The sequence below is a fragment of the Sebastes fasciatus genome, chromosome 10 (assembly GCF_043250625.1).
Source record: "Sebastes fasciatus isolate fSebFas1 chromosome 10, fSebFas1.pri, whole genome shotgun sequence".
NCBI lineage: Eukaryota > Metazoa > Chordata > Actinopteri > Perciformes > Sebastidae > Sebastes > Sebastes fasciatus.
The window spans coordinates 8,108,421-8,120,826 of record NC_133804.1 but is presented as its reverse complement, the minus strand read 5'-3'; the positions used below and the strand labels follow the sequence as shown (position 1 = coordinate 8,120,826).

Genomic DNA, 12,406 nt, shown 5'->3' with positions numbered 1-12,406 from the left:
TCATAACTATACAACCTTTATGACTAAATTGTTTACTAGAGCACCAAGTTCTTCATAGATCTAGCCTCATAATTTTGCTCTGGAAGTGCTCCAGATTGATGCATTGAAATTTAATATGTTCAAAAAATGTTCTTCCGTGGGAGCACCACACCACAGTCTCTCAAAGTCCTGTGGGGAACACTCTATTACATCACCTAATGCTGGCCCCCCATCATTTCAAAACTCATTCTGGCGCCGATTGCTAGTGAAGCTAGAGTATGCAAAACATCACAACTAGTGGCTAGAGCAGCAGTCCCGAGTCTAACGGTCCCTCCGTCTCACTTTCTGCCACTCCCGAGAAGGACAAGCTACCCAGCTAACTAGCCAGACATCCGTTTCCACTGTCTTCCACGCGAGCTGCGACAATAATTTACAGCCCCACTGACGTGTGCTCTGTTGTCACCAGAACTGCTAACAACAATCACCATTTTCTTTTGTACAGTACTATCCAAATGACCACAGAAAACAGCTATTGTTTGCCTCTTTGGTTAAACACACTGTTTAATCCATTCCTTACACTTTTTATTTCTGTTTTTCTCATTTTGGAAAGGATAAAGGTTTCGGCTACATCGTTTCAGTTACTAAGCTATGATTGGAAATCACTATTCGGGGGAAAGGGTTGAGCAAACTGTCAATTTTCTAAAACAAAATCACTGAGCTTCTGTGGTCAAGCGCGGGATAAATCATGGTCGTGAGGCGGATTTACAAGCCAAGATTTCTTCCTTTCCAATCTCAGCCGGCCATGAATCCTGCTGTACGGCTCCTGTGAGTGAAGTGGAGTGGGCTGCAGCCAGCGATGTTGCAATATGCTCCTGGCTCACGTTAAATTAATGTAGCTGCACTTTCCCGCTCTGATCCACACAATCTTTTTTTTTTTTTTTTTCCCCTCCTACCAGTGAATTCCATCCAAGAGTCAAGCTTAATTTTACCTTGAGGCAAACGCAGCAGCAGCGGGTCAGAGATTCTCTGTTTATGTGTGTGAATGTCAGAGAGGGAGATACTCACGACTTCTGTGGTGCAGTTGGTGGTTTCGCAGCAGGCTTGTTAGCTGATACAGTACATCGCTCTGCAACACAACAGCAGACATTCAAGCATCACTGTTTTGCACGTGTCTTGGTTTGTGTGTGCGTGTTGATTAGTTTTTGACAAGCAGCCAGGCTCAAATCACTGTAGATGTGTGTGTGTTACGCTGGAAAACATGACACTCTGTTCCAGTGTGATTCAATTAGAGTGTGTGTTGTTGTTGCTTTGCTTTGGTAACAGGAGTTGTGATAGGAATACAATTCAAACTGAAATGCACTACCTGACAAAAACTTGGAGGTGACGATTTATTTTCTAAATGGATATACAGACTTTTGGAGCAGAACCCTTTTCGCTGTGTTTTATATTCTAGTCAGTTGTGTTTTCTTCTGTTCATATCAGAGAGAAAAACCTGCCAGTGGGGGAATATATCAGCTTTATATACATCACAAACATCTCAAAACACTACAAGATGGGGGTTAACACAAGAGCACCAGATCAGACGAGCTTTTGATGATCTGATGCCTGGGAGTCACAACTACTGTAATGTACCAAATGCAGTATTGGGTTGTATAAGGATATATATCATGAGACAAAAGAGATTCTATCAACTAGTCTATATTTTACGTATTAGGGCTGTCGAAGTTAACGTGATAATAACAAGTTAAAGCAAATTTGTTTTAACTCCACTAATTTCCTTTATGCATTAATGCAACTTGGGATTTTTAGGTTGTAGCTCATTCAGTCTTAAAGCTAAAGTGAAGATACTGGTATCATATGAATCTAGAAAACCTAAGGAATCCATCCATACCGACCATGTCATACTAGCTTGTCAGGAAGGAGGCTAAATAACTCCCCAAACATATGCTAAATTTTGGCAAGGAAAAACTGGCATGGCCATTTACAAAGGGATCCCTTGACCTCAAAATGGGTTCTATGGGTACCCACGAGTCTCCACTTGCCGCAAACTGCATGTGATTATCATAAAGTGGGCATGTCTGTAAAGGGTAGACTTGTGTTTACCCAAGAACCCATTTACATTCATATATCTTTTGGTCAGAGGTCAAGGGACCCCTTTGAAAATAGCCATTCCAGTTTTTCCTCGCCAAAATTTAGCATAAGTTTGGAGCGTTATTTCGCCTCCTTTGCGACAAGCTAGTATGACATGGTTGGCACCAATGGATTGCTTTCGTTTTCTGGTATCACATGAAACTAGTATCATATCTTTAAAACTGAGTTCGCTACAACCTAAAAAACACAAGTTGACTTAAAGATATTAGCGTCATTATCGCGTTAACTTTGACAGCCCTAATTGTTTAGGCAGCTATCCCTTCATGTCGTGTTTTATTAGGGACTTGTGGGCAATGTTGTAAATCAATGAGCAGATTTAAGGCACTGTTGGGATTCATAGGATTGTTGCATCAATACAATGAATTATCTTAATTTGTCAGGTATTTAAAGGATAAATCCACCAAACCTGTGAAGACTGTTGTGTAATTTTTGTGCAAGACAGATCATTATTTGACAAAAAGAAGAAAAGAAAAGAAAAGAAAAGTTTGTAAACGCACAGTTTGTAGCATAGGCTGTCTCCAAGCCCATGTTAAAATAACTGATGATTTAGAAACTGTTCTCGTAGAAACCCAAAATTAAAGTATGCACCTGAAAATGAGCATAACAGGTCCTCTTTAACTCAAGGTCTACTTGTTACCTTTTTCTTATTATGTGGGCTTGGGCTTGGAGATTTTCCATTTTTTTAACAGAAAGCCTACTTTACAAAAGTCCCTAGTTTGTAGCGGGAGTGTGAAATGTGAAAGATGTGTTCATTTACCAGCCAGCGAGGGACTAATGGAGTGATGCTAATAATGTGTTTACACATGATCTGTATCTGGATACATTGTCTGGATAATGACATTCAATATAACAGCCTTTGCATTCACAACTGGTCTTAACAAGCATTCTCATTATCTCAATTTGTGCCTGCGTTGTGATCGGATGTCAAAGTGTAAATTAGTTAGGCAGGGCTGGTTGTCAACAAATAATGGTGCATCCCTGGTCAAGGGAAGCCACGCCATGAACAAACTTTATTCATTTCTAAAGCACTTTCTGATCACAATGTGTCCTTCGTGTATTTGCACCTTGCATCATGTTTTTATTTATCTAGATATTAATTAGGGCTGCACAATTAATCAAATATTAATCGCGATCATGATTTTGGCTTCCCACAATTAAATAAACATGATCGACTTCGATATTGGCATTTAAAATGCGTGCTCCGCTCATAGAAAACTCTGCTACATAAATCAAGCGCTTCCTAAACTAACAGCTAGAGATGACCGTCAGTCAGCAGCCGATCGGAGCCGGAAGGTTTTCAGCAGTCTCAGATCTGAGTTTTGCCTGAGTCACATGACGGTTTTACGTCGGCACACAGCGGCACAGTCAGTAACGTCTCACACACAACACGTCGTCGGTGTGTAAGTTCTTCAGTGTGAGTGAAGAAGACTTAAAGCTGCAATTTATCATAACCGTAAGTCCAAAATAAGCCGTGGAGGAACAACTTTAAAACAACCTTGGAACATCCAATTTAATCAGACAGTTAATATATTGTAATTCATTCCCATGATGCTGCTCAGAGTATTCACAGTGACCGGCTCGTCTGCCGACAGCACGGAGCTGAATGTCTTCGTTAACGGAGGTAGGTTCATTGAGTTACATTATGATGCATTCAAGTTCTACTCTAGTAAAAATGAGTATTGGACGATGGTAAATCAAAACGCTATCATGATGTGTTCAAATGTAATCTTGTAAAATGTAGTTCTTTTGTGAGAAACTTGAATGAATCCAGTTGTTTGAGGGAGATGGTTTCACAGCAATATTAAATAAATATTAGAGAGGGAATTATGACCTGTTTAACTTACTGACACTAGCTCTAAGCAGCTTAGAATTTTTTTTTTTATCAAGGCAAATATTTAAAGATCAATCATTTGAATTGTTTGTTTTTATGCAAATAACCACTATAGATGACAATAACACAGTAAAAGGATAGCATTTAGAGCGTTTGACAGTTGGAATGAAGTGGCAGTGAAAGCAGCGCTCTATTTATTTAAATGTGAAATAGCAATGCAAATATTTTGTCCCTAAAATCTATGAATAATCGTGATCTCAATATTGATAAAAAATAATCATGATTATCATTTTGGCCATAATCGTGCAGCCCTAATGTTAATTCCAAGTGTTAATGACATATAAAAGTCAAGCCGAAAAATATATTTTCTTAAAGGATTATTTTGTCTTTCAAAAAAAAAAAAAAATCAACTATATAATGATATATATTAATACGGCAGTGTAAAATAACATACACTATGACAGAACATTTGATCCACATTGCCCACTTCTAAGTCAATGCTGCCAGTTCAAACACAAGCACCTGATAAGCCGTCTGTGCTTCACTCACCACTTAAGTGCGAGCTTGGGAATAAATGATCCGAAGGTGTAATTGTCCATGAATGGCAGCAAATCACACTTTGGTGTGTTTCAGTCCCCACATATCAAACGCTGACTGACAAAAGTGTGTGTTCCTGTGGGTGAGCATGCTCGCTGTTTTTAACAATAAAAAACTCCACAATCAATCAAACCAATTTAGCTGTGTGTGTAAAACCATGTTTGTCTGATTACTTGTTCACATGAACACAGAAAAGATAAAAGGTTTTCGCAGACCAGCGTGCTCCCGTGGCTATGAATTCATTTGAACATCAAGCTGCTCTTCTCGCATTTCTTCTGGGTGGTATCGCCTTTATGGCCTCTCCAGTGTTAATTACCATAGAGCTAGTGTGTGAGTGTTGGTGCTGGGAAACTTACTCTGGGTGTTGTAGCCCGAGGTCACATGCTGTGACTCCTAGAGAGAGGGAGAGAGGGAGAGAGGAAGCCAGAGGGCGATGAGTTGAATGAATAAACCAACAGATGTCATTATTGATTTCACAGCAGTACAACGACGCCATTACACAGGATTCAGATCCTCTCATCTCCCCGCGTCGGCGCTCCACCTTATTCTCAAAAACTCGCTGGCAGGATTAGTGTGACGCCGGGGGGCTGAAAGCGCCACAACAGTCTTCCCTAATTCATTAACTACCGGGTCAGATTTACCGCCTCTGTGTTTACATCACCGTTTCTTTTGACATCCCTACCAATGTGATGTTTTGCATATTAAAAATGATTCATAAAAGCATTCAGCGGTGGAAAACACCTGCTGTTTCAGTCAGGCTATTACCGCCATTCCTGAGATAAATGTGGAATATAACATTTATGTTGGTTTTAATGCGACGAATACTCCCACTATTTGCATTACGAGGCGTCGTAAAGCGTTTTTTTTTGTGCGAGCGGGAGAAACTTTCCCAACATCTATCTTCTGAAGTGGCAATTTTTCAGGCCCTGCTTTTATTGTGTCTCGGTCTTTTGTTGATTACTGTTGTCGTGTTCCTGCACTTCACTTCTCAAACATCACCTGTCAAACAGACAGTGTGGGTGGTGCTACAGTGTCATTCCCTTGAAATTTTCTGTGGGTGAAGTTTGGCTTTCTGTAAAGTGACATTCTTTTCTTTGAGTGTTCAGCCCTGGTTGTTCTCACTGTTCCTGTTGATAATCCACTTATTTTTCGGTTTTTCATGAACAGTAAATCATTTGTTGCATGTCACAGGCTTTTTTTTTTCTTTCTAAGGAAACAGCGACCACATACCAAGTTTTTAAAATAGAAAATGGAAAAGCTTTCTTCAACTCAAAGTGGGTTGAACTTTTTCTTTTTAGTGATGATTGAGAGGAGCCAAACAAACATTAGTACAACTTTCTAAAAAGGAACCTTTTTCTTAAGGCCTGGTCACTTATTCTAATGGAATCGGTGGATTCACTGGTGGGTACCAAGCGACAACCGCATAGAAATATGAAGCCTACGTATATGAAGCCTACGTGGGAAGTGCCAAAAACTTCAGTTTTCCGATTGCCCACTTGAGGCTGGCTCCAAAAGCAAGTCAATACCCATAGATCCCCATGTTAAAACGCCCGACTTACTTTACAGCCTGGTACAATAAACAGGTTTTGTCTCTATAGCTAATTTCCCAGGTCATGAAAACTGTACCAAGGGTGAATTTTAAAGGGTTTAAAGTTTGGCATAATCGAGGGCATTGCCGCTTTGAGTGACAGGTGGGTGTATTCTTATAAATGACTTACAAATGACTATAAAGCAACAGATTCATTAACAATTCTTAACACCATTAATTACAACTTTAAATTTAAAAAAAATACATATATATATAAAAATAATATAAAATATATATAATATATATATATATATATATAAATAATAAATATATATATAATATATAATATATATATATATATATGTATATATATATATATATATATATACATATATATATATATATATAAAGAGTGCCTTGTTTGAAAGTGGTACCCACACTTCCTCGCAGCTCTGGACACACAGTGAGGAGGTTAAACATTCAGTACTTCATTAACGTTGTAATTTCATTGGCTGTCACTTGCGCCACTGCGCAGGATGAGGCAACAGTAATCTGATTCTATCACAGCAATCACTGCTGCAGAGAATTTATGAATCAGATCTAATTAGCAGACTGAAGATTCTCAGTGACAGACTGTGGTTAGTTTTATGATGAGCCACCAGTAAGTGTGGGAGTTTAAGTGAAGGTTTTTCAACACTTTCACATCTTTTTTTTTCCACTCATTGACTCATGCATAAATAAAGGAGAGGATGTAGTCAGAGCACAAGTACAGAACATGATAACATTTAAGAAGGCACACATTAACAGGCTTGTAATCCAAAATGAACTTGCACTTTTAAGCCTTAATGTTTAAAGCAGATAGCTTTTACTTTGGTGAATGAAAGGTGATTGTAGTGGAACAAAGACAGAGAACTGGTACTCACCTTGTTTGGGATGGGGAACTTGGTCTGATCAGCCTTCCCAGGAGTGTGTATGGCTGTGAGAGGAGGAGGCCACGAATGGGTCATCTCCTAAAATACACAAACACACAACATTTGTATTACATTACTAGTAGGGCTGTCAAAGTTAAGGCGATAATAACGTGTTAACGCAAATTTGTTTTAATGCCACTAATTTCTTTAACGAATTAACGCAACTTGCGATTTTTCGGTTGTAGCGGCTCAGTTTTAAAGCTAGAGAGAAGATACTGGCATCATATGAAACTAAAAACCTAAGGAATCCATCGGTACCAACCATATCATACTAGCTTAGTAGCGAATGAGGCTAAATAACGCTCCAAACTTGGCTAAATTTTGGCGAGGAAATGGCATGGCCATTTTCAAAGGGGTCTCTTGACCTCTGACCTCAAGATATGTGAATGAAAATAGGTTTTATGGGTACCCACGAGTCTCCCCTTTACAGACATGCCCACTTTATGATAATCACATGCAGTACCTGTGAGGGTTTCTGGACAATATTTGTAATTTTTTTGTGTTGTTAATTGATTTACATACATACATTTGCATAAAGCAGCATATTTGCCCGCTGCCATGTTGATAAGAGTATTAAATACTTGACAAATCTCACTTTAAGGTACAATTTGAACAGATGTGTGATTAATTTAATCGCGATTAACTATAAACAATCATGCGATTAAATATTTGAATCGATTGACAGCCCTAAATACTACACATCATTTATGATAATTTGGCATTTCTGGCGCCCCAGTCCAAACTAAACAAAGCATACAATTCTTGGTAAATGTAAGCTTGCCCTCCAGTGAAAAAGCACCTGCTGAATAATAATGACGACTAAAGTTGAGCAAATTTGAGCAAAGGGACCGCTTAAGCAACATGTGTGATGCGGAGGAGCCGAGTCAGCGTTCAATCAAGGTTGTGCTGAGGCGTCCCCATCAGAGTGGACTTTAATATAACTTATGGTGCAAACTGAGAGGAGCGTGGGGATTTGGTGGCACACCGGGGATCGGTGCACTGAGAGCGAACTAAGTGCAGAGTTTGTTGAATTACCAAAATAAAAGCTGACTCCAGTTGGTTGCATTACAGCTAAGCAGCACAGCAGCAGCAGCATCCCATTTCAATTATTCTAATCGCGCCGTCTTCTCAGTTGAACTCCAGTCTCAATATGTAGAAGCCTCAATTAGTTAACAAGATAAGCATATGTGCATGTGCATGTGCGTGTGTGTGTGTCCCTGCAGGCAGCTATATAATCTGATATTGGTTGTTTCTCTTTCTCACAAACAGTGGAAAGATACTGCATATATTGGGAAATGTGCTCACAAAGCAAAGTGAGGCTACCAGCTCATTTTCTCATATAAACACACTCTGGTTTGCATTATTTCAGGACAACAGAGCCCCATCGCTTCATTAATGTTGATTTTTACTCCTACATTCGCACCCATACAACTGCCATACAGCAGGTCACCAGGTCAGAGGCCTTTAAAGGTCACTGACATCACAATTTCCCATCATGCGTCTCTTCGCCCCCTCAGGAGTGGATGACTCACATTCATCAGATGACTCATGTTTTCGTGTGTGTGTGCGTGTGGGTCTGGGTGTGTGTAGTGAGCTGTGTAGTTATTGAAGTATGAGCCTAGTCTACGTGCACATGTGTGTTTTCCCTCTCTGAAATCGTAATGCACTCGTCCTGACGACATACGGTGCGTTGCTAGGCAACTCTTCTCTGACATCATCACGTCCCTCCTAGAAGAGTTTCTGTGTTTTGACAGACGGCAGCCCTGATGGTGTGTGTATCTGAATATGTGAGTGTGTGTCTATAAATGTGTTACTGTACTACTGCCATTGTATGTGATTAACTCTAGTCTGTCGCCCTATCACACACACAGACATTAACACAGACCCACATGTCACTGTGGGTTTTCCAGTTCGTATCTATTAGTTGTATTATGCATCATCTACCATCTATTCCACCTTAATGCCAAATGTACATTTACCCTGATGTCCACTAGTGCATGAGCAGATCTTCTCTCTCACGCTTTTTTTTCTCAGTTATCTTCACGCAACGGGTCTATTTTTGCCAAAGCAACCCTTGTTGTGTCTGAAGGTGACATTCACTTGTGTATCTAACTATAAAGCGAGGAATCTGTCTGTCTGTCTGTCTATATGTCCTTAGAAAATAGCAGCGAGCACGTCTCCAAATCTTGAACAGCATCGGGTGCCAGGTAGTGGTAGGAACAGAAGAAACAAATCACCGGCACTCACAGATAAAGTGTCTTTTTTAGTTTATTCTCGGCAAATAAACAAACATGTTCCATACATGGTCAGTAGTCAAAAGCTGTTAAATAATAATGATAACTATATATTTTTTTAATCACGCTGGTATTGGATTATTACTCAGTATCGGCCGGTATCAGTTCAGGTATTGGAATCGGTATCGGGAAGGAAAAAATAGAATCAGAACATTCTACACTTGGCGGGTGTATTGCTGGGGACCCAAGGGAGTAATTTTTTGAATTTGGTGCAATTAGGACACGCGGCACAATATGTATTGTAATATAATGTTCAATATTAACAAACTTTGAATAAACAAATGACCAGCTCTCTGTGCAGCTTCAGGCTTCTGCAGACAGTCCATCATGCCGTCCACAGCGGGCAGACCACGGCTCATTGGCTGCAGTTCATTTTACAACCAAACTCTTCTTCACTTCCCTGGAGTCAACATGAGCGGATAGCCAACTGGAAGCAGAATCAAACCAGAGTGTATTTCACCGTGTGACCGTGAGTAAGCTGCGACCTCGGAGTGTTTTCCCCCCGTGAGTAAGACTGTTTTTCCCCAGACTATGGTAATACGTCACTTTACCGCCAGCAAAATACTTACACTAATTAAATCCATGCATACGCCTATTTGGAAATCACCTCCGTATTTCACCAATGTTTCTGAATGCAATTAGCTGCAACCTGGGTGTGTGATGCAACTATGTCATGGCAGATGTATTGTTCAGGACCTCAGGAAGCGCAGTGTAGAGTGTGAAGTTGTTTGTGTGAGCGGTTCTCAAGAGAGCTGCAAGCAGCAACACCACCAGCATTCGGCCCGTTCTGAACAGGCATGTATTGAATTGGAATTGAATTACTGTTGAATATAAATGGCTATTGACAACAGACTTCAAATTCATATTTACTGATGATTTAATTTGTTACTGACTTTGTCTTTGTCGACATGTAGTAAAACAAATGGTTGTGTTAAACTATAGCCACAAACTACATATTATGAAATCAGACACTGGATTCGTGGCGCGACAGAAAAAAGCCTCTAGTGGTATCCATCAATAGTTTTGCTTTCATTTGTCCAGGTGCTGGGATTTCTATCTTTGAGATTTCTGCATCCACCTCAATACAATGGAGATTACTTTGGATAATCCACAGTCCTCACAGTAGACAGCTTTTATATGGACTGTCTTCTTCAGGAGAAACTAGTTCCAATGAAAACAGTTGAAAGTGAGGTCTGTGGATTTTGTGGCATGGCTACATATCACTCATTTGGTTGAACTGACCCTTTAAACACAGCCTTGTTTATTTTTCTTCTGTTTAAGAGACCGTGGTATAAATGAGGTAATGCACTCTGAGGTGTCCTGATATAGAATATAATAGACAAGTGGAGGCGAAGAAGAGGACGATTTTTTTTTTCTTTTTAAAGTCCATCCTCGGAGTGCTAAAGATCTCTCTTTATAGATCACATAATGCTACTTGTTTGTAGTTATCATATGCTACAATATTATTGAGGATTAGTTCATCTATGGGCGACAGAGAAATGATCTCTTCTATCACACCGTACAGTAAGGTGGTATAATGGTCCAAACACTGCAAAAAAGTCAATAGTCTTTTGACGGTTTGAAGTCAGTTTGAGCAGCTTTCCTTCTGCACACAATATCTCAGATACACACCGTTACCTTGAATTGTGAAAACATCCAAAACAACAATGTTTCTGTGACAACCGACTTGTAGCCGTGCCGTCACAGAAAGGGGAAAAATGAACCACGGGCCTCCGCTCCGATTCACCTCACCTCACATTTTGAACTCCCCAATCTTTCCACTTGACACGGCTAAAAACCACAGACTGAATTCAATAGCGCACCGATATTATTGACAAAGGCTTTTCATGCAGCTCGCAGCACACTATCTGTCACACAGCCTGTTGGCCAGCATATTGATTTGTGAAAGGGAGAGAGATAGAGACTGAAAGAGAGAGAGGTATGAATGACAGAAGGATGAAGAGAGGGAAGGAAAGAGAGAGCCTGCACAGTGAGTGATGTGACAAAATACAGAGAGAGGAGATAGATTCTAACACGGAGAGGAAAGAAAGAGAGATAACTTGACATGAAGCAGTCAGAGAAAGGCCCTTGTCTTTATAGCTGCGGATCGTTTGACTGAGAAGATGTGTGGGAAAACATTTCTGTTTTGACATCACCCTGAAGGATCACAGAGACAAAACAAAAAGACAGAAAAGTGGAAAGAACATGTTGCTTGATGTCATTTTGATGACATGCAGATAGGAAAGGAGGTGGATCGAGGGATGAAAGGAGGGGAGAGGAGAACATTGTGGAAAAGATTTCTGCATGAAGTCATCCTACAAAAACAAAAACTTGTATAATCATTGACCTGAGCCAACAGATCTCTTTCTTGTCTCTCCCTCTGCTTCTCTCTCTCTCTCTACTGTCCTTTCTGCCTAAAATCAGACTCTCTGGAGAGACACGAAGGTCTCTGTGAGCAAACAGAAAACAGCTGATAATCAGTGCAATTACTCAGTGTGTGTGTGTCTGTGTGTGTGTGTCTGTGTGTGTATGTGTGTGTGTCTGTGTGTGTGTGCGTGTGTGTGTGTGTCCAAGCAACGTACCCGCAGAATCTCTTCAACACAGCTGGAGTCATTTGGTAGGCTGACCTGGAGAAAAACAAAGAAGAGAGAGAGACTGACTTCAACACTATTTATAGCACCATTGCGTTACACGTGAAACAGCGAGTTAGAAGTAATAAAAAGAAAAGCAGATTCTTCCACACCACAGTCATTACTGACATGGGGGGGTGCAAGATTAGTGACAGGAAAGGGGAGGTATGGCAGGAACATTTTCATTTAATTAACACCTGAAAATGACACTTTATTGGTCATGACACTCATGACCAATAAAGCTGCTCTTTCACTATAAAGCTCGGTTTATATTGCACTACATATTAAAATATTCATTTTTCATTGTGTTCTGTGCTTTCAGCAGTGAGTGACAGATAAAATGTTGTCTCACAGTGTTTAATGCATATGCGTATTTCATAGTTTGTCAAGATTAGTTGCAAAGCTATACGCAAAAAGACAGATGT

General features: G+C 40.1%; 1 protein-coding gene across 3 annotated transcripts in view; it reads right to left on the bottom strand.

The window, feature by feature from the left end:
• aff2 (AF4/FMR2 family, member 2) overlaps nt 1-12,406 on the bottom strand; it is a 214,843-nt gene that overhangs the window by 85,282 nt on the left and 117,155 nt on the right. For all 3 annotated transcript variants that reach the window (XM_074647868.1, XM_074647869.1, XM_074647870.1), the window contains 4 exons: nt 11,934-11,978; nt 7,010-7,096; nt 4,915-4,951; nt 1,045-1,105 (listed from right to left, as the gene is read on the bottom strand). In XM_074647868.1, the coding sequence (XP_074503969.1) occupies nt 1,045-1,105; nt 4,915-4,951; nt 7,010-7,096; nt 11,934-11,978 (230 nt within the window). The remainder of the gene's footprint in view (nt 1-1,044; nt 1,106-4,914; nt 4,952-7,009; nt 7,097-11,933; nt 11,979-12,406) is intronic.